The 23,156-nt window shown below is 48.6% G+C and overlaps 1 protein-coding gene across 1 annotated transcript in view; it reads right to left on the reverse strand.

The window, feature by feature from the left end:
• Window positions 1-23,156, reverse strand: part of GCFC2 (GC-rich sequence DNA-binding factor 2) — a 338,027-nt gene that overhangs the window by 268,484 nt on the left and 46,387 nt on the right. The window contains exon 4 of the mRNA XM_086926254.1: window positions 2,300-2,512. Within this exon, the coding sequence (XP_086782380.1) occupies window positions 2,300-2,512 (213 nt within the window). The remainder of the gene's footprint in view (window positions 1-2,299; window positions 2,513-23,156) is intronic.

Genomic DNA, 23,156 nt, shown 5'->3' on the forward strand with positions numbered 1-23,156 from the left:
ACAGGCCGGTAGGGCTGGGGCCAAGATAGTTCTTCTCCGCAGTCTCCTCTGCTGGGCTTCTTCTGTCATCCTTCTTCTTAGGTTGCAGCAAGCGGTCTTCTCGGTTCAAGATTGCTCCCTAAATGCAGTATTTGGGGGGCGTTTTAGGGGTCTCAAGGTCATTAGCCAATGGGATACTGACCTTAGGATCACACCCTTGGTGTGAGTGGGCACATTCCTGACTGGAGAGGGCCAGCCATCTGCAAGATGGCGGGCACGAAGAGTGGGCTTCACCTCGCCTCGTCCACCTGAGTGGTGGCGTTGGTAGAGAGGTGGGTACACCTGGGTTGTGCTAAGTTTTCACACCCGTCTTCCCGCCAAAAAGGAGGGGAGACAGGAGGCTGGGGGTCACGTTACAAAGGCGGCAAGGCCTTTGAAGCTCCCCTGCCACAGATGGCTCTTCCTGGCCTGGGGGAGGTGTGACCACCTCCACCCAGGAATGGCTTGGTTTCTGGGTCCAGGGGTCCAGAAACATGTCTCGTGGTGGGAGGCTGGTGTTTAGCAGTCAGGGAACCCACCAGAGGCTGGTCATTTTTCAGGGGGCATCTCTAAAACGTCGGAGTGCATTTTTCATTAAATCCCACACTGACATCAGTGTGGGTTTAATGTGCTGATAAATTTGATATCAAACTTTCCAGTTTTCAGTAAAGCAATTATTGTGCTGTGGAGTTCGTAATGGCAAACCCCCAGCACCATATACTCTTAATAGCATTACTGCACTTACAATGTCTAAGAATTGGTCTAGACACTGCTCATGCACCTGTACCCTCACCACTGGTATAGTGCACCCAGCTAGAGGGGTGGCTGACCTATGCCTGGGCAGTGAGTTGTAGGCTTTGCACACATGGATGTGTGCCATGTCGACTCTTCACTTTGTTCTGCACCAAAACATGCAGCCTCCAAAGGCAGTGAGCGTAATGGTGCAGGAACTCTAAGGATGGCACAATAAGTGTTGTAGCCCTTAGAGGCCTTCCCTGGCCACAGTGCCCTTGGTACCCATGGTACCTTTTATAAGGGACTGACATGTGGCCAGAGAGGTTTCAATTGGGGGTACAAGGTACAGTGTTGGGAAAGAACACAGGCCCTGGGAACCTGACTGGCAGTGACCCGGGGCACATCACGTTAAAGTATATCAGTAGTCTTGCAAAAATTGGGTGGGGGAGTTACTGCAACAGAAACCCAGTTGTCTACAATTACTTTGTCATGCAATACTGAAATCAAGGCTGAGCATAATCACCTGGTGGCACATTAATGGAAGTATGGAATCAATAATGTTAATGATGGGGGCTGCTTGAGTACAATGGACAGAAAATGTACCAGTCTCCACTGCCTCCTGGATTGTCTGGACCATGTTTTTAAAACAGAATGTTCACTTTTACGAGGACGCAGCTTCCACTTTAGGTCAAAGTATGTTTTTAGATGTAGTAACTGGTGTGGGAGAATTTCTACTTAAGTTCCAACAGGAAGATGTTCAACTTTCGAAAAGTATTTTATGGATTATTCAAAATATATGTTTTTAAGGTGTTGTGTTTTTAAGTATTGGTCTAAAAAGTCAAACTTTCAAAATGAAAAATCGAATAGGTTGACAACTGGGTACCTAAATCCGTTCACAAACAAAAATGTGATTTAACTGGGTGAGACAGTTTTCGCTCTGGCATTTAGCAGTTTGTCAAGTGAAACCTCAAATGATTGTGTTTGGTCCACCTGCATGAGGAGCAGGTAGATTTGTGGAATAACCCCGAATATGTGAAAAGGATGAACAAAATATAAAATTTCAGAACATTTTAACAAATAGAACCAAACTAAGCACTAACGTGGTACTAGGAGGAGAGGGGAGAAACAATGGGCATGGTGAAAGGCCATGTTCTGCAGCCTCTTGGGGCAGAACGGCTGGTTATATTCTAGTATTTCAGTCCATGCCTTGCACAGTATGGCCTTCAACAAATCAGTTTATCATGATGAGTAGGTATTTTGCATGGTGTCATGCATAAATGTTAATGCAAGCTCCCTAAACTAATCATTACAATGATTTTGCTTTTGTACCTGAAAAGCAGATTATAATGTGACACGGTTTCTGTGCAACTGAAAATGAAAGAAAGCTACAAATGAGTTGACTGCATTGAAGACTGTGGAATCCTATAACAAGGGTACAATTCAAAAGGGCGCTGCTGGCCTTTCTCAGCACTTTTCTTAATCTCCTTTTGATTGAATGACGATTTTTTATAATTCAGATAGTAGAGAATGATTTCACTGATCTTACCTAGCTTTTCAGCTATCCTCTGTTTCAACGTCTTCGGCTTAGGGGCAAACAAGATTCTCTGTTCATGGTCATCAAGTTCTCCATCGCTATCCACGTCATTTCTCACTCGGGTATTTCCACTTGATGTATCAAGTGGAATATATTCTCCCTGAGCTTTGGCCAGCTGGCGCTTACGACGGGCTTCCAGGATGCACTGAGCACCAGGAATGACATCTGTGCTAAAGGAAGAAAAGTTATCGGCAAAAAACAGCAATTGACAAATGGAAACATTTCAAATACACTACTGCTTTTAATATATTGAAGTTAACATTTGTAACAGCTCAAGACCACTAGAGGAGCCATGCATAATTGTCTGCTTTAAAAGAAAGTTTATAAATCTGCAGGTAATTGCCTACATTATGTAAAAAGAACTTTACACAATACATCTTTTGTTTCTACTGTTAGTAAATATGCCCAAGAAAAGATAAACACATGCTATGTAATGTGTGTTGGAATTAGGTAGCCTGGCCTAGGGCAAGACTAACATACAGAGGCACAGTGTAAAGGTTGCAGACCACCCAAAAGTAACTCCACGCAATAGCACTCAAAAAGAAAACTCTACACCAAAATTTATGTGAAAATACGTGCTGCTTTATAAAAATAATATGCTCTTTAGTTTCAAATTATACAGTGTAATACATTTTAGTTCTTCTCAGGAATTGCGATTATACCTTTGATTTAGAGAAGTAAATAACACTCTTCCTGCTGTGGAAAAATTATGGTTCAAAACATTCAGTCTTCCGGAGTACAGAAACGCTTACTTCTGAGAAAGAAACTATCTCATTAGGAGTACACTAAGCAGTGACACTTTGCATTACAATCAATGACATTAATGTATCCCAACACTTCACCCTGCCAAATAGCTGACTGCACCTCTTCTGCAGTGGTAAGATCTCCCTCCCCTCCTTCTGCACATTAACTTAGTGCTAGCTTGCACACACAGAGTGATCTGCAGGAATTCCACTGGTTTTACTGCTCTTCCCAGCAATTGATAGGAGTTTCTGAAGGAAGCTCCCTGGTTAACAAGATCTGTCAGCGCTCTCCTGATGATAGTTTAAGTTCCCCGCTAATTCCTAGCTTAATAGCCACTTGTCAGAAGCCTGTAGAAATGAGGTTAGGATTATGTGACTCCTTTTCCCCCTCGCCTTTTCTGACACAGCTCAGATCTTAACGTTGATGGTACACCCTGATTCGTGAGTCTAGCGCTACACCCAGGAGGGCGTAGCCCTTTCCTTCCTCACCCCCTCTCTCTCCTTACTGTTATTCTCCTGTCCTGCTTCAGTCCACAGGGGTAGGGCCTTTCAGACGACTCCACCGTCACCACACCGGCAGCAATAGCGGTCGCCTATCTCCGCCCAGCCAGCCTCTTGATCTAGCGCTGGAATGGGGAAGATTGATGCTAGCAGCCCCTTCGCTCTTCCACGCGCTGCCTCGGCTGTTACCGGTCACGCTGTCGGCAAGCTGGTTGTGGTCCAGGGTTCCCGCCTCGCTGGAAAGGCAGGGCGCTCCTCCGCCTCAGTCCTCACCAGCCGGGTTCGCCGTGGAAGCCGGAAACGCGTCGCTGCTCGGTGCTCCCTCGCTTCCTCCTGACGCAGGCCTCTGCTGCGCAGACGCGGGGAACCAGTGGCTCGGCCGGCACCGCCTCCTTCAGCCGGGAAGCACACGCCTCTGCCCTTGCGCAGGGGAACAGCGTCTCACCTCAAAGTCCGCTACCGGCGTGAACCAGGAAGACGTGCCACTTTCCCGCCAGCTGCGCTCCTTCACAGCGCCTCGCGCCTTCCCGACAGAGACACCTCGGCCACCCACAATGCCAGAACGCACCGGGCACTGCTCTTCTGATCCGGTAGGCCTGACTTTTCGCCGGAAGGTGGGGAAGCGGATTATTAGACCAATGGGGGGTCTTGTGGGTGAATGTGGGACACGGCCCAAGATCGGGAAAGTGTCCAAAGTTCCTGGTTACTTGACTGGACCAGGTCGATATTAAGCCAATGGTAGGGTTCGGTCAGCAGCACAAGGGGGAACGTCCTCTGAAAGATGCTGTCAGTTAATGAAACCAACTAGCTTCTCCTAGCGCGTCCTCCTCCTCACACTGCAGCCTCTCTCCTCTCACACTGGACTACCCAAAATGGCCTCCTGCCCCCTGCCCTTTTATAACCTAGCCTCACAGAGTCCAGTAGGGTCCAGAAGGTTCTGGAAGACCTAATGTTATCCTATGGGGCTGATTATGGTGTGGCAGTTGGTGACAGTTAGGGCCCTCCATTTTGTGACAACATGAGGTTTCCTGACAGCACAGGCCTCTGGGCCTGAGGCAAAAGATTACAAGGGGGGGAAAAGAACACCTATCCCCCTGGTCAGCACCTATAAAAAGTTAGTAGACACAAAAATTAACAAGGGTTTGAGGGGCAAAAAGGGGACAAAATAAATAAAAATTAGGAGGGACTTCGCCAAAAAGCCAGACAGGTCTAACAATGTGTATTACTCATTAAAAGTTAAGTAAATGAATCAGAAGTATGAGAATTCATCTCATACAGAATATGTAATTCCTGTATCAGATTCTTCTGCTTGAGGCATATCTTTCCCCAAAGCTGCCTACTTTGTCATTACACGAAACCAGAAGTTAAGAAAGAGTTGTTCAATATGTGTGCCTTGGTGGCACACTAAAGAATAAATAAACATTTTACAATAAATCACAAGGCGATCCTTCAGGCAATCTTCAATATTTGCCATAATCACCCAAGTCTACGGTAACTGAAAGATACTTCATTATTGAGCAACAGCACCTAAACCCTAGAGTAGTTTCATACCATGTGTGAACTACCCAGGACAACCTGCTACAACAGGTTCTATTTTACTGGCTGAACAGTGTAATAATCCAGATGAATAAATGTAATGGTTACAGTCGGACATGACATTCCAAATTAAGAGAGATTAACAGCTGTTGATTTATATTCAAGCTAAAGTTTTGGTGACTCCTCACTCTCTTTCTGTGCTCTTGACAGCTATGCCCTAGTTTTTGAATATTAAGCTAATACCAATTACAACTGATAACATTTACCGTGTCTCACCAGCCAAGACCCCATGGAGGTCCTCACTTTTACTCACTTTTTGGTCAAAGAGTTATACAGCTAACATACATTTGATGGGGTAGTTAACGGACCTACTTTGCGAGAAGTGGTTTAACCCCCATAGCAGAGGACTTCTACAGTGCATTTGATTGGTGGGTTTAATTTATTTTGTTAGATTATGGAGAGAGAAATAAGTTTATTTTGGGAATTTGGACAAAAAGGGGTAAAAAGAGAAATTAGGAGGGGGTCCGCACTGCCTCCCAATTGATAAATACATCCATCGAAATGATATAAGGTGCCTTGATCCATCAGGATAGCGAGGAGTGCCCGTACACAAACCAAAAAAACAAAAAATCTACTAAAAGCAAACTTAGGTTTTTAAAGGAACTCGCACCCACGGTTTATTATTGGCATGCTCCTAGGTGGGCTCAACCTGTTTCAGGGAGCTCTTTATATTCAGGTAGAATAACATTATTTTGATTATGCCTCATCTTTTAGCTAAGTTACAGGTTACCCTGATGAATTTAAAGCACAATGGTACCTAAATCGTACTTAGTGGGCGCTGGGAGCTTTATAGCTCCCCGGCACGCTGATCTACATGTTACAGCCACAAGTTTACCAATTCAGGTAAATTGGCCATTGAAAGGATCAAACCGAATCCCTAACAACAGTAACTGAATCCAACTGGGATTCACTATTTGTGTTTTTATATACTCAGAACATGCACACACTCATGCAAACTTACTTATTTTTCTTCAGCATGAACCTATGGATTATCCCTGGATTGGTAAATACATTGAGTATTCTCCACGTCGCCCTTGCATCTCAAGATGCAAGGGAGGCGGGAATGATTCTATGTGTATTCACCAACCAGGACTCCTGAGGAATGTGCAATAAATTAACCCATCCAGGGATAATAAAATTGTTTTATTTTATTTTTTAAATGTAGTTTTGGTTTTTCCTATTGTACACATCTACATTTACACCAAGTCATAACTTGCAACAACAGATCATAGTTGCTTGACACCATTCTTATAAAGTCTTTAATCTATATCAAGTCCATGTTCTATTAAATATAGAGCAACTCTTTGCTGCCAACTATTCACTACCCTAAAGAAGATTTTAAAAGGTCGACATGCCTGCCACAAGAAGGGTCCATTATGGTCTGGAGATTGGCAGCAGAAAAATTGGTGAGGTTGCATAAGTTTTCATCTTTTCCAAGTCCAGTCAGTGTCGGTACGGGTGGCCCAACTTTGTCTGAGCAGGGCAAAAACAGGATTTCTAAGTGGCTTCTAAGTTTGCCGGATATAAATGGAGGCCTTTGTCACTGGTGGGGGTGGTGAGGCCAGATTTGGAGCAACAGTGGAACAGAAACTGCCCTGCGAGGTCGCTACTTGGTATTGAGATACTTAACGGAAGTATCTTTTGCAGGATCACTTTTAAAGACCGCTATGTGGCCAAATGTATGCAATGCTTCCATTCATTAAAGGTATAACACAAATTAAACATGCAAGAATAGTCATTGGAATAGGTACATCATCAGCATACAGAGTACCCAGAAGACATCTTTGTTGCTACGAATCTGTGAATAACTCAATCGAAAGCATAAATAGCAGTGATCCTGCAGGACAAAAATTCTGATTCGGGGGAAAAGTCTAAAAGTTTTGAGTGAGATCAAGAAAATGCTAGCTCATTTGGTCAAACACCTTTTCAGCATCAAACAAATCTAAAATGGTATTCCTTCACGTGCTGTGTACGTTGTCAATAAAATGCAAGAACCTTTTTGTGTTGTCTCAACAGCTGCCTTCTTGGTGCAGAAAGATGGCTCCTCATATAGTGGGCCACAACAAGGTAAACTAGAGTGTCCAGGCAACTGTTATTGGTTTACAGAGACAAAAGTGATAACACCAAATGCTCTCTTATCTGGTAGTGTGGGGGAGCAGTTTAGGCTTATCAGGGGGTACTGCTAAGCATTTGTTGTACTCACAGAGGCAATAAATGTAACACAATAAAAAAATCGGAGACCAATTTAGAAAAATAGGTTGCATTTTTATATAAGTTATGATATTAGGAACTTAATTACCAAGTAAGTACTTTCTTAAATATCAATTTTTACAGGCAAGTAAAATGGTGCATCTTTACGCAGCAATGCTTTCCTGTTGGGGAAAAAGGCATATAGTGCATACAATTATTTACGGTCAGTTTCTGGGGGTCTCCTTCAGGACTTAGGGTCGGAGGGGGACAAGGACCAAAGTACCACCAGCAGTTACTCATTACCTGCCCCGGGGAGTCCGGGTGCAGTGGTGCTGGCCGGGGTGATAGCTTTCAGCTCTTCGCCAGTGGAAAGAAGGGGTGAGCACCTAAAAGTAAGCTGCAGAGGGGGATTTTAGGACATGTCAGAGAGGAGGAATCGGGTCACAAGGGTTCGGGAAACAATGGGATACAGCCGGTTTTCGTGTACCCAGGCTGGAATATATGACGCTACATCGCGGTCTTCACACCGCGATACGTTTACAGCACAGGCATTACAACGCAAGTAGTTGCAATGACTTGCACTGGACTTAGGAATAGTGTGGTTTGCTATTCCAACTCCAGCCTACGGAACAGTAGGGAAGGTGTTGGAATAGTAAATCATACTATTCCTTAGTGTATATCGCCATCCAGCGCAAGTCGTCTTAACAACTTGCGTTGTAATGCCTGCGTTGTAAATGTATTGTGGTGTGAAGATCGCGATGTGACAGATGTCTCCCCCCAGGCTGAGGCATTTGGTCGCAGAGCAGATAGGTCAGTTGGCTCTGTGTGCCCAAGGTCCTCGCGGCTGTCAGTCTCACCGGGTGAGGGTGCAGAACTCAGGACAAGTGGGCCACTCTGGGACTGACTCTCTGCGGTGCAGACGTCCCTCAGTGCTGTCAGAGTCCAGCCTGGACTTAAACAGGCCTTGGTTTCTGCAAGGGGTTCGGTAACCTTGGCAGCTCCGGTTGGTCCCGGTGTTCTCCCGCTCAGCGGGGGGACAGATTGGACCATTAGGGGCACAGATACCTCTTGCTGGGGGGCGAAGGTTGGGCTGGCTGGGGAGCAGCAACACAGTAAACTGGACTGTGCTTCTTTGGTGTCTGCGGGCTGAAGGGGAGTAGCTCCTCTACTCCAAGGGAGACTGCTGGCAATATGCAAAGGGCTGGCAGTCTACAGGGGTTCTTGGTAGTTTTCTCATCAGCAGGACAAGTCACTCAATCACAATTGTCGAGACTGGTGCAGGCAGGCAGAGTTTGGCACCAAAAGTCCACAGCAGTCTTCAGTTCTCATTCTCTTACAGCTCTTCTTCATCCTCTTCTTCTCGATCCATATAATCTAAGTTCCTGGCATCAGGGGTGCCTCCTAAATACTCAATTTAGGGGCGTTAAGGGGAGTGACTGGTAGTAGTTAATGGGCTACTTACCTTTAAGGTGACTACACCCCCCTATATGAACACTTCCTGAGGAAAGATGGTATAACCCTGACCCAGTGAGCATAATTCACCAAATACCATGATGGTGGAATTTTAGTTTCTGTTCACATCAGGTAGCCCACCTTAGAGTAGAACTAGCCTGATGGGGAACACACCTCCTGACTAGCTAATTTTCCTGTCTGTCCTGGTGCCAATTAAACCCGGGGCAGGGGGTGGCATTTCCCCATTAGGGGAAGCCTGGGTTGCATATCAAAGGCAGCAGAGGCCTTTGAAGCCTCCTGCTTTAATATGCTGATTACTTAGCCATCTTGCCTAGAGGAGGTGACAACACCTCTGGCAGGAGCAGACACTGTTTCTGCCCTCAGAGAGCACGGGCACTCACCTGCAGGGGGTCAGAAACCTGTCTGTGGTGGCAGGCTGTTCTACACCAGTCAGCCAGTACACTGAGATCATTAGATTTTCAGGAGGCACCTCTAAGGAGCCCTCTGGGAACATGTATTAATAAATCCATCACTGGAATTAGCATGGACTTATTAATACAAGATACAAACATCCTTAGTTTCCGTGAAGCCATCATGTAGCTTGGGAACTTGTAATCACCAGTGCCCGGTACATATACTCAAGTTAGCTTTCCTGTTCACTGGCAAAGTCCAAAAACCGACATGGACATAAAATGGGCATATCTGCTCATGCAGATATGTCCTCACTTGTAGTAGAATGCATTCTGCCTTAGGGCTGTAAGGCAGGCCTTCTAAATGGGTGACTTACTTACATTACATGCAATGTCTGTAGGCATGGCACACAGGAGGTGTACCATGGCTTGTCTTTACTTTTCTCTGCACTGTGTCACACAGCCTGCAATGGAAGTTTGCATGAGTGTGCTGAGGGGTCCTTGAGGGTAGCACAAGGCATGCTGCAGTTCTTAGGGACCCTCTTAGCCTCCATGCCCATAGGTACCAAGGGTACCATTTACTAGAGACTTACAGGGGAGTGCTAAAGGTATTGCCAATTGTGGGAACAACTGTATAGTTTTAGGGAAAAAGATCTGGCACGGAGAACCTGGACATCAGGAACCCAGTGCACTTCTGTCAAAATTGCATCAAATACCAAGCAAAATGTGGGGGTGACAATATCAACAAGCATTTGCAATGCAATAGGTCTCGCATTAGGGAAGTTTGAGCTATTGGTCTTGTAAATGACACATTTTGTATTTATGTGTTGGTTTTGAAAATAGCGAAATTAATAGCTTTGTCATTTACAATGCCAATACTTTTATCTTTTGCAAATGCGACACCTATAGCATTTGTAATGCAACATGTTTTGTATTTACGTGACTTAGATGTATTGATGTTACAAATAACAATGGCTTTTAATTTTTTTAAATAATTAATACTTAAATAAAAGTTATTGTAATTTATAATGGCAATAGCTTAAACTTTTGTAAATAACTTTTGTTCAGATTATGTTCAGTGTATTTTATTGTGACGAAAAGCCAAGAACAGAAGTGAAATATTAACATCTTTTTGTGACATTTGTAAGAAAGCTTGAAACATTGAGAGAAAATATTTGAACCAGATATTGTTGAATGGTTGCACAGATTGATACTGTGGTGGCGCGGAGTGATGTTGTGGTGGCGACGAGTGATGCTGTGGCGTTCAGTGATGCTGTGGTAGCGCATAGTGATGTTGTGGTGCCCCTGAGTGATGCTGTGGTACCCCTGAATGATGCTGTGGTGGTGCGATAGATAGAGTGAGGGTGATAGATAGCTAGAGTGAGGGTGAGAGATAGATAGATAGAGTGAGGGCGAGAGATAGATAGATAGATAGAGTGAGGGCGATAGATAGAGTGGTAGAGTGAGGGCGAGAGATAGAGTGGTAGAGTGAGGGCGAGAGATAGAGTGGTAGAGTGAGGGCGAGAGATAGAGTGGTAGAGTGAGGGCGAGAGATAGAGTGGTAGAGTGAGGGCGATAGATAGAGTGAGGGCGAGAGATAGAGTGGTAGAGTGAGGGCGAGAGATAGAGTGGTAGAGTGAGGGCGAGAGATAGAGTGGTAGAGTGAGGGCGAGAGATAGAGTGGTAGAGTGAGGGCGAGAGATAGAGTGGTAGAGTGAGGGCGAGAGATAGAGTGGTAGAGTGAGGGCGGTAGAGTGAGTGAGGGCGGTAGAGTGAGTGAGGGCGGTAGAGTGAGTGAGGGCGGTAGAGTGAGTGAGGGCGGTAGAGTGAGTGAGGGCGGTAGAGTGAGTGAGGGCGGTAGAGTGAGTGAGGGCGGTAGAGTGAGTGAGGGCGGTAGAGTGAGTGAGGGCGGTAGAGTGAGTGAGGGCGGTAGAGTGAGTGAGGGCGGTAGAGTGAGTGAGGGCGGTAGAGTGAGTGAGGGCGGTAGAGTGAGTGAGGGCGGTAGAGTGAGTGAGGGCGGTAGAGTGAGTGAGGGCGGTAGAGTGAGTGAGGGCGGTAGAGTGAGTTAAGGCGGTAGAGTGAGTTAAGGCGGTAGAGTGAGTGAGGGCGGTAGAGTGAGTGAGGGCGGTAGAGTGAGTGAGGGCGGTAGAGTGAGTGAGGGCGGTAGAGTGAGTGAGGGCGGTAGAGTGAGTGAGGGCGGTAGAGTGAGTGAGGGCGGTAGAGTGAGTGAGGGCGGTAGAGTGAGTGAGGGCGGTAGAGTGAGTGAGGGCGGTAGAGTGAGTGAGGGCGGTAGAGTGAGTGAGGGCGGTAGAGTGAGTGAGGGCGGTAGAGTGAGTGAGGGCGGTAGAGTGAGTGAGGGCGGTAGAGTGAGTGAGGGCGGTAGAGTGAGTGAGGGCGGTAGAGTGAGTTAAGGCGGTAGAGTGAGTTAAGGCGGTAGAGTGAGTGAGGGCGGTAGAGTGAGTGAGGGCGGTAGAGTGAGTGAGGGCGGTAGAGTGAGTGAGGGCGGTAGAGTGAGTGAGGGCGGTAGAGTGAGTGAGGGCGGTAGAGTGAGTGAGGGCGGTAGAGTGAGTGAGGGCGGTAGAGTGAGTGAGGGCGGTAGAGTGAGTGAGGGCGGTAGAGTGAGTGAGGGCGGTAGAGTGAGTGAGGGCGGTAGAGTGAGTGAGGGCGGTAGAGTGGTAGAGTGAGGGCGGTAGAGTGGTAGAGTGAGGGCGGTAGAGTGGTAGAGTGAGGGCGGTAGAGTGAGGGCGGTAGAGTGGTAGAGTGAGGGCGGTAGAGTGGTAGAGTGAGGGCGGTAGAGTGGCAGAATGAGGGCGGTAGAGTGGCAGAGTAAGGGCGGTAGAGTGAGTGAGGGCGTTAGAGTGAGTGAGGGCGTTAGAGTGAGGGAGGGCGGTAGAGTGGTAGAGTGAGGGCGGTAGAGTGGTAGAGTGAGGGCGGTAGAGTGGTAGAGTGAGGGCGGTAGAGTGGTAGAGTGAGGGCGGTAGAGTGAGGGTGTGTGAGAGGGTGTGTGAGAGGGTGTGTGAGAGGGTGAGGGTGTGTGAGAGGGTGTGTGAGAGGGTGTGTGAGAGGGAGAGGGTGTGTGAGAGGGTGAGGGTGTGTGAGAGGGTGAGGGTGTGTGAGAGGGTGAGGGTGTGTGAGAGGGTGAGGGTGTGTGAGAGGGTGAGGGTGTGTGATGGTGAGGGTGTGTGATGGTGAGGGTGTGTGATGGTGAGGGTGTGTGATGGTGAGGGTGTGTGATGGTGAGGGTGTGTGATGGTGAGGGTGTGTGATGGTGAGGGTGTGTGATGGTGAGGGTGTGTGAGGGTGTGTGATGGTGAGGGTGTGTGATGGTGAGGGTGGGTGATAGTGAGGGTGGGTGAGAGTGAGGGTGGGTGAGAGTGAGGGTGGGTGAGAGTGAGGGTGTGTGAGAGTGAGGGTGGGTGAGAGTGAGGGTGTGTGAGAGTGAGTGTGTGTGAGAGTGAGGGTGTGTGAGAGTGAGGGTGTGTGAGAGTGAGGGTGTGTGAGAGTGAGGGTGTGTGAGAGTGAGGGTGTGTGAGAGTGAGGGTGTGTGAGAGTGAGGGTGTGTGAGAGTGAGGGTGTGTGAGAGTGAGGGTGTGTGAGAGGGTGAGGGTGTGTGTGAGGATGAGGGTGTGTGTGAGGGTGAGGGTGTGGGTGAGGGTGTGTGTGAGGGTGAGGGTGTGTGGGGTAGCGATGTGTGTGAGGGCAGGTGAGGGGGTGTGAGGGAGGGCGTGTGGGGGAGGGCGAGGGCGTGTGGGGAGGGCGAGGGCGTGTGGGGGAGGGCGAGGGCGTGTGGGGGAGGGTGGGAGGGCGTGTGAGGGAGAGGGTGGGAGGGCGTGTGAGGGAGAGGGTGGGTGGGAGGGCGTGTGAGGGAGAGGGTGGGTGGTAGGGCGTGTGAGGGAGAGGGTGGGTGGGAGGGCGTGGGTGGGTGGGTGGGAGGGCATGAGAGGGAGGGCGTGAGAGGGAGAGGGTGGGTGGGAGGGCGTGAGAGGGAGAGGGTGGGTGGGAGGGCGTGAGAGGGAGAGGGTGGGTGGGAGGGCGGGAGAGGGTGGGTGGGAGGGCGTGTGAGGGAGAGGGTGGGTGGGAGGGCGTGTGAGGGTGAGAGGGTGTATGAGGGTGAGAGGGTGTAGGAGGGTGAGTGAGGGTGTGTGGGTGAGTGAGGGTGTGTCCGTGAGTGAGGGTGAGGGGGTGAGGGGGTGAGTGAGGGGGTGAGTGAGGGGGTGAGTGAGGGTGAGGGGGTGTGACGATGAGTGGGGGTGAGGGAGGTGAGAGTGAGGGTGTGTGAGGGTGGGTGAGGGGTGCGTTGGTGTGGGGGTGTGGGGGTGCGAGGGTGTGTGGGGGTGTGAGGGGGTGCGGGGGTGTGGGGATGTGAGGGTGAGGGGGTGTGAGAGTGAGGATGAGGGGGTGTGAGAGTGAGGGGTGTGAGGGGGTGAGAGGGTGGGTGAGAGGGGGTGTGAGAGGGTGGGTGAGGGTGTGGGGGTGTGGGGGTGTGAGGGGGTGTGGGGGGGTGAGGGGGTGAGGGGGTTTGAGGGGGTGTGGGGGTTTGAGGGTGAGGGGGTGTGAGGGTGAGGGGGTGTGAGGGTGAGGGGGTGTGAGGGTGAGGGGGTGTGAGGGTGAGGGGGTGTGAGGGTGAGGGGGTGTGGGAGGGTGAGGGGGTGTGGGAGGGTGAGGGGGTGTGAGGGTGAGAGGGTGTGTGAGGGTGAGGGGGTGTGAGGGTGAGGGGGTGTGAGGGTGAGAGGGTGGGTGAGAGGGTGGGTGAGGGGGTGTGTGAGGGTAAGAGGGGGTGTGAGGGTGAGAGGGGGTGTGAGGGTGCGAGGGGGGTGAGGGTGAGAGGGTGTGAGGGTGAGGGGGTGGGTGAGGGGGTGGGTGAGGGTAAGAGGGGGTGTGAGGGTTAGAGGGGGTGAGAGGGGGTGGGTGAGTGTGAGAGGGGGTGTGAGGGTGAGAGGGGGTGAGTGAGGGTGAGTGAGGGTAAGGGTGAGGGGTGTGAGGGTGAGGGGGTGTGTGAGGAGGTGTGGGGGTGTGAGGGTGTGAGGGGTTTGTGAGGGTGAGGGGGTGTAAGGTTTCAAACAACAATTGCTTCCATGACATGATAAATCGAGTGAAGGGAGATTAGTAGCATGTGTGTCTACAGACACGGACTCTGAGGATTACTGTGTTAAACAGTGCGCAGTCAGAGCAGGGAAGAATGTGCAGCGCAACGGCCTGCGCAAGCCTACAGTACCATACAGCTTGGTAGCACCAAGAGATCCGTGGACGGGCTAGAAAGGGGCAGACATGACAAGTCCACCGTATCTCCCTCTGATTAGAGCACGCACAGCAGTTTCAGGTAGCAATCCAAACAGGCGAGACGTATTGGTTTTGCCAATGCTTGTTATGGTTGAAAGGGGTACTACGGATAACCCAAAAGCAGCGATCCCATTGTTTCTAGCAAGCTGTATTCAGCTACATCTTGACTGCAGTACTTTATTAGAATTCCTTTAAACATGTATCTTTATATCGTGTGGGAGCAATACGGTTTGCATTGCATACGTACCTACTCTGCATTTTTAGGAAAGAGTGCACCTATCTAAGCAACAAAATTCAGCTTATAGATGTTCACTTTTGACTATAGTACTTTAGCAGAATTCTTTTAATGTTTATCTTTGTGTTCCGTGTGTAATACGGTTCGTATTGCATACGTGTGAACTCTGCAGGTTTAGGAGGAAGTACCCCATTTAAGCACAAATATTCGGGATGTGCGCTCTCATTATAATTCAAATCACCTACATTTTAGCAAGAGTGCAACATAGAGTACCCCATCCTCTTCCTTCAAGTGTTTCCCCCCAAGAATGTAACTCGCTGAAAACTCTTAGCAAATAACGTTCCCTTGCATGTCAAAACACAGAAATCATCGAACAATAGAACATGTTGCTGGAGGCTGGTCATTCACGGTTACCCAACTTTTATTGGGGGAAGCAGCTGGAATGGGAAAACCCATAATCTGCGTTTTTTTAAAGCAAAGAAAGGCTGTTTGTGGAGTTGTCCTGTGGTGTCTCTCAGTGGTTAGACCCTTCTGGCCCTGTGTACAGTACGTGAGCACTGGGTAAAAACAATGAAAGAGGTGATTAGAAGCGGTGCTGCATGATAATGAGGAAAGGCAGGCTTTCATTAGCGCTCGCAGCAAAATCGTGCTGCTGCTGGAAGCAAATGTACCAAAATGGTTGAGTTGCATTTTGAAAAGAAGGGGAGGAGAAGTGAGCTGAGGCAATGGAGGGGTGAATGTGAGAGGAGGGTAGGGCAGAACTACCTCTCGGAGAGGATGGAGGAGCAAAAAATATTTTTTAGCAGCCAGCTAGGCAGAGAGCCTGCTGCTCTTCTCTCGATTTCCCTTGTTTTTCTGCTGAAAGAACCCCTATTTTGCAAACACCTTGTGTCAAAACAGCAGGGAGCGCACTATTGGGGGGGAGGGAGGGGGGGAGAAGGGGGGGGGGGGGGGGATTGGGGGTTAATGACGGATTTTGCAACCGACAGTGCGGCAGTAACCCCAGCACTTGTGTGGAGTGCTCTCAGACAAAGAGAAGCACTCCTAAACAAACGTATTTAATGTGCGCTTACATTTAAAGCGGGGCCAAGGAATATGACTGCAGTTTTGTATTTGAAGCATTGTTGTAACATTTACGTATTGTTACATCAATCCCGATACATTTCGGGCAACGGTGTGCCCTTCGTCAGGGGAAAATATCTGAATGAGACCAGAAAAAACAGCGCTTACAAGAAGTATTCACCCATAGCGGGTGTATAATACTGTCAGGTTCATAACCGAACCTAGTAGCCCACATGTGTGCAACGAACCTGGAAAGGTGAAAAAATAGTAAAAACATGCGAAGGCGTTGGCAAATCGCCTCCTTCCACATGTGGCTGACCTGGTCCATCCGGACCAGGCGGGCTTCATGCCGCATAGGGCGACACAACACAACATCAGACGAGCGCAGACGGCTATCAACGCCATGGGGGCCACCGGGGAGCGGGCGGCCTTATTGTTAGCGGACATAGACAGGGCATTTGACTCGGTCAGTTGGACATACCTGTTTGCTCTCCTACCTCGCCTCAACCTGGGCCCGGTGTTTATCTCATATATCAAGCTGCTGTACACAGATATAACTGCGTCCGTGCGGGTGTCCGGGGCGATCTAAGAGAAATTCTCAGTTGGCCGGGGGACCCGGCAGGGATGCCCACTGTCCCCTTACCTCTTTGCACTGGCCATGGAACCTCTGGCTTCTTGGGTGCGCATCGATGCGCAGCTTCGCTGCTTTGTGTGGGGTGAGGGACTCTACGATACAATCGTGCTCTATGCGGATGATGTCCTCTTCTTCCTGACAGACCTTAACCGGTCAGGACCCCGAATCTTGGAGATTATGCGCGTATTTGGTGAGGTGTCAGGACTTTTTCTCAACCCGCGTAAGTCAACCCTTTGGGTGCTGGGCGGAGGGGCGGGTGTGTACCCCTGGGCATCGGCCTTGCAGGTAGCGGTCGGGGGACTGAAATACCTGGGAGTCTTCCTGTCCGAGTCCGCTGACATTGCATGGGAGCGCAACGTGTTGCCGGTGTGGGAGAAAGTCCAAGCAGACATCAAGACGTGATCCCGAATGCCCCTCACTATATTTGGTAGGTCTGCGATCTTCAAAATGGTCGCACTCCCGCGCCTGCTATACCAACTGCAGAATCACCCGCATAGGATTGAACCCCAGTGGTTTTGTCGGGTCAACTCAGTGTTGGGCCGGGGGCGCCGCCAGGGTGGCGTTACGGACATGTTTCCTGTCCATGTATTGTGGGGGTCTGGCCACATCGGATCTCCTGTCCTATTATCAGGCCTCCCACCTCTTGGTTCTCAATGAATGGTGGTATGGAGATAGAGGAGACCCTGCATACGCCCTCGAACGCTCGTTGATGGGAGACACCACGCTGCACACGCTACTGTATTCGGCTAGGCAACGGAGGGAGCTGCCACGTGCCACTCAGGTGGTCTTCGTGATTTGGCGACAAGTGCTGCGTCCTATGGGCTGGTGGGGTAGACTGACAGCGGAGACCCCCACTGTGGAAGAACGGACAGCTCCCCGCACTGGCCTCGCTGACAGGGTTTGGTGGCTGGGATTCGATTGGAATTTCTTCACTCGGACATGTTCTTACCGGGGTCACTCAAGTCCTTCCAAGAACTTAGCACTGAATTCCATATGCCCAAGACCCAATTCTTCAAGTATTTACAATTTCGCCACGCGCTTGCACCTAGCTTGGCTGGCTTGGAACAACTACCAGAGTTAAGTCCAGTGGAAGCAAACATTTTCATGGGGGACCTTGAGGACAAAAAGGTGTCTCGAATCTATCAAACGCTAGTCACTCATTGCTCCTCTTCTTTGCTTCTGTTGAAAGAAACCTGGGAAAAGGACGTTGGCCCCTTGGACGAGGACGACTGGAGGGAGGCTTTGGAGTCCCCACGTGGGGCTGCTATTGCAGTGCGACTTCGCTTAATACAGTTTAAATATCTGCACAGGGCGTACTATACCCGGGAGAGGTTGTGGAAGGCGGGCCTGATTGCGTCCCCGGAGTGCCTGCGCTGTGGGACAGAGAGGTACGCTGATGCATACGGTGTGGTCTTGTGTTGGTCTGACTCGGTTTTGGAATGGTGTTTCGAGCAGTTTGTCGGAGGTACTGGGATGGGATCTCCCCCGCACTCCCCGGCTGGGACTTCTACATGTCTTGGAGAATGTGGGTGGGAACATCTACAAGCGTCATCTTATGCTGTTGGGTCTGGTGGTCGCTAAGCGGGACCTGGCAAAGGCATGGAAGGGTGAGCGGACTCCTCCACTGGGTGCCTGGAAGGGGGGCCTCGACTACTTCATGGGGTTGGAGCGACCTGTGTTTGAGGCCAGGGGATGCCCCCTGAAACATTATAAGATCTGGAACGGTGGGCGGATTACAGGGGATTGACTCTAGAGCCTTCAGCAGACCCGGATGATGGGTTACCCACGATGGAGGACCTTCATGCCTAGGGAGGCACTCGACGACTGTTGTAATGTATTCAAATGCTGAGGCTTATTGTGATCACGTGCATCGGGTTAGGGTGGGATAAGGGGTGGGTAGTTGGGATGTTGGGTAGCTGGGGTAGTGGGGGAGGGACGGGAGGGGTGTTTCTTTCAATTGATTAGGTTTGTGAGTACATTGAGACGAGTCTACTACTTGACAGTACCCTCCAGATTGTGGAGACCTGTATTTATGCTTTGCCTAATCAATCAATAAAATCGGTTGTGAAAAGAAAAAGAAACATGCGGGCGATGTGCAGTTGTGAAATGCCCACGTGATATGTTAGCAAGTGCAACACTAAACAGGGAAGAGTCTTAAAAAAATTTTTTTTAAAAGAGTATAAACGTTGTGCTCAACGAGTTATAGTGCCCGAAGTGTGACCAGAACATAAAAACCATTGCTAAGTAGTAGAAGGCAAAAAATTAATAACAAGAGTTAACACAAGAATCCAAGTGAATCCCAGCGTGTGTCAATTCAAACGTAGAAGAGTACAAAAGGTCTTACAGACCTAAAAGGGTAACGAACAGCGGTTGATTAAAGTGGCCAGCTGCAAGGCCGGCAACCATAAAAACAAGCTCTTGGCATTGCTGTGGGGAGGCCGTGGGCAGCAACAGCAGGGGTGAATAATTAGGGGGGGGGAGAAATGCGAGACACAGCCGTGAAAAGTGTGAAGCCGGGGGTGGGGGAGCGGAGCCCTTTGAAGTGAAGCTCTCGGAGAGGCAGGCGGCTCGTGGAGCGCGTGCACGAGCACATGCACTCGATGTAATCTGCCTGGTGGCTTCAGAGCTTGGTTTGCCCTCAATACTCTCGTCCTATTTATCACTTACATGATAGAATAGGACGAGACCTAAAAATGAAAAAAAAGGAGTGCCTGAAAAATAGTAAGCAGTGGGAGGACACACGTAAGAGGCATTGCTCTGGGGAAGGGAGAAACACAAGAAAAGAAAGAAAAGCCTACACAGCCACTCTTCAAAGGAAGATGGACTTCGAATTTAGGTTACTTTAATAAAAGCATGCCACATAATGCTGTGAACATTACTTTTTCCTCTTTCCACTAAACAGCTATCTCATGCTAGTTTTAAGTTTTAGTTGCAGCTCTCCTTAAGAGTGCATGTGTTTGCAGGCCTTGCGCACCACCTCTAACTCCCCCGCTCGACGTATTGCTCTCTCGTGGTCGGTGAGATTAAGAGATTTGCCCAGAGTCACAGCATGCTGAACAGATTCCGGGACACGAACCTCATTCCCCACTTCAAAAGTCGTCAGCTGTGGTATTAAGCCACATCTACTATGTTATGTGTCTATTACATTATATTAGACCTATAAATTCCACAGAGACATCAGAGTCACAAGGAGGGGGCAGAGTTCAACAAATCAGCAGAAAGTTTCCCGGACGAGTGATTATGAGCCACGGTTTGAATTCAATTTAATGGCAAATAAAGTGGAGACCAGGAGCTGAGCATAAACTAGGACTGGCTAGCTGCGCTTTTGGCAATGTTCTATTCCTGTATTTCATAAAAAAATCAAAGAACAGATGAAGTTGTGCTGGAATATTATTTATTTCTACACAGATGCTGCCAGCGCTAACACTGAAGTGTATGATTCCAAACCAATTCAACGATTGCATTGCAATGCAATTAACCGTCATCTATAACCTCTTGGAACACATTGGGAAACCTGACCTATGCACCAGTAGGCAGGGAATTTGTAAACTGCTTGATCTTTCACTCAATAAAAGAACAGGTTCATGTATCTGTGTTTCTCGTATGCAGAGGGGAATAACTTGCCACATATGTAATTGGTCGGAGGTGAGTCAGAGATTAAGATATGAGTTCTCATCCCCATAAGTAAATATCCTGCTCATTCCTGCTAGCTCGCCACATAATAAATATTACATGAAACGTGAACGTTGGCGGCATTGTAGGTTCTGTTTCAGAAAAAGCGTGGCTCTGGTGCTCTCCAGACACATTTGGACATTGTTTTCAAAACAAGTTACTTCTCCACGGCTTTTGGCTATATATTGTGTCGGCTGACACTGGAATGGATCGATACAAGAGAACAGCTTTGGAAAGGCCACAAATGAAAGGGTGGGTCCAAGTTAATTAACCACATGGCTGCTAGGCGTTTTCTCCCCCCCTGTGCTGGAAAATGCCATTTTAGTGGCACCATGACGAGCTCAGCTCGTCATCAGCACACGACACCCGTGGGTGATGACGAGCTGAGCTCGTCATCAGCATCGAAAGGGTTAAAGAACTCAATTGCAGATTACGTTAAGTAGATGCTCATAATCTACAACAGAATAGGGCAGTTTACTGTGGACACTGGGAGTATAGTCTAGGTGCCTCTTGTGCATGTACGTCCTTGCAGGACTATAGACTCCTCAGCCATGCCTTGGCACAAACTGCGCTTTGGTGTGTTTCATAAGGTCCCCTGCGCACAAACATGCAGTCTCATTGCTGCGGACATGTGTGCTTTGTAACACAAGTGTATTGAACACACCTCTGAAATATACCTAAGGTTCCACAATGAATCAATGTGGACTGCTTGGAACAAAATGTGCTAAACTTTGGATGTTTGCAGTAAGAACTGCATAAGTGCGCTATACAAACTAGTTTAATACACTGGGAGGGGCAGGAGAAATGCGAGACACGGCCTGGCGGCCGTGAAAGTACCACCGGCCGTGGGCAGTGAATAATTAGGGGAGGAGAAATGCCTGAGGCAGAGCGCACGCTGGGGGAAGCTTCAGGGGAAGCAACAGATAGCTGGCTTTGATGTGGTGATGTGAGGCAGGCGGATAGAAGCTCGTGCAAGGGACACATGCACTTCTGGAAATCCGCATTTTTTGAGAGTTTAGTTTAGCTCTTAGTTTAGCCCCAATAGGTTTCGAGTTATAAATAACTCGACCTAAAAAGGGGTACTTTCCTACACTTGGTTTTAATCTCTTCAAGTAAGTATTGAAGAAAGTCTTGTGTAATTTTCTTGGTCTGTCTTCGATATATCAGGAGAGGTGTGTGTCAGATTCCTCACCTTTTTTGTTGACTTGTGTTGCCAGAGATATTTAACCAAAGCCTTATGAAATCCTGACAATTGTAATGCTGCACCAGTGCAAGGATATATACATAAAGATTCACTCTTGTTTAAGAAAGAAGCCCCTAATTTAATTTCATGTTGCCCCACTGATTCTCCATTATTACCACATACTGGCATACATCAAACATGTTTTATTAAATTATGCCTCAGAGAAATAATATTTAAAGTTGCATAATAGTTTAGCAACATGTTTTTTTTCAAGTTGAAATTTTTTGTGTACATTTCATTTTGAAAGCAATCACCAGTTTTTCTTTCATGCTTCTTCATGCATTTGCATATAATCGAAGACAGGGGCGGTTTCTGGTGCTGGGCGCCAGAGCTACTCCCCTCTATGCAATTACCATCCATAAGGCGTGTAAAGCTAAAGTACTTACCATCATAATGCCATTTTAATGCTTCGCCTTTCTCTGCCTACATGACACTCGCCGAAACGGACGTCAGGCAGTTTTTGTTGGACACCTGTGCTGGGGCGCATATCACAGTTCTGACCGTGAATTTTTCGCAGCCTACAAGCCGACATTCTGCCAGCCCGGGTCTTCAATGCTTGTGTGTCCCAGGGTCGCTCAGTAACGACGCGATGCAACTTAGTATTTTGGAATCCGCCCCGAGCGGGTACAGTGTCAGCCCAGTACTTCCCAGGGCTGTCTGTTAATGCCAATACTGTCTCTCAATACCCCACCCTTTCCCAAGTCATAACCAGGTGGGGTGTGGTCAGCAAACATAACTGACCCCACCCAAGCCTGTGATGAGTGGTAAAGGGAGGGGTTACAGCCTTGTCTGTCCATAAGATCACAGCAGTGCTGTGCATGTAGCGCAGCTCTCATTTTTGTTAAGTGAGTTTTTATATGCATGGAGTGCTCGGGATTGGAAGATGTGCATCTATGAAATTTTTTGTGTTAGGCTGTGCTCGTTGCGGGTATCTGTGTTGTCCTAGGTGAGGTTTTGTATCTTACATCCTGTCCTCCTGTCATCGGTCTCTAGATTAGAATCTACTGTCAGCTCAAAGAAGTGAGGCGGATGCTGGCAGAGTACGGACAGGTCTCCGAACTGCGAGTCCACGCTCTCTCTTTCCTTGCTCGTTCCCTTTCTTCTCCACCCCTTGTTTGTGGCTATCCTCTCACACCCACCCCATACTCCGCCCTTAAGCTCTGCTATCTTTTATTGCCCGAGCCTGGACTTTTTTGTGTTTGAGCAATCAGTGGTCTGAGTGTGTGGGGCAAGCGGGTGGTGGGGGTCAGGTATGCAGCTGTGACCTGCAGAATTGAGGTTGGTGCATAGGACGCAGGACAGGGTTCACAAACGTCTGTGCACAGATTGCCAGGATATACTCCTACCCTAAAGTCTCTGTTTGAGGAGGTTCTCAAGGTCGGTAAATAATCACAGACTAGTTATGCCCTGTCCTATCAATGTGCTACAAATTGATTTAGGTTTGTCTTTGATTTGGAAAGTCGGAATTTAGAATAGATGCCTTCATGATGCTTTACTATTGGCAGCAGATTAACTCAGCCTGTTTAAATGACATGCAGTTTCTTTCTTGGCACCCTTTTGGTTCCTCAGTATGAAAGCTATATATCTGATTGCCATGTTGTAAACTTCTATCACATGGTATTGTGTATTGGCTCGAAGTGTTGAAGCGGTCTGTGGCCGAGAGTGCCTGCAGATTAGGCCCCCGATTAAAACAAATAGCCTGAATTACAGAAGCCCAGGTACTGCAGGTTTAGCAGCAAGTGCGTGTTTCTGCCACATATCTCCAACTATCGTCTCTTCCCTTCACCCTGT

Source organism: Lissotriton vulgaris, chromosome 6, assembly GCF_964263255.1.
Source record: "Lissotriton vulgaris chromosome 6, aLisVul1.2, whole genome shotgun sequence".
Taxonomy (NCBI): domain Eukaryota; kingdom Metazoa; phylum Chordata; class Amphibia; order Caudata; family Salamandridae; genus Lissotriton; species Lissotriton vulgaris.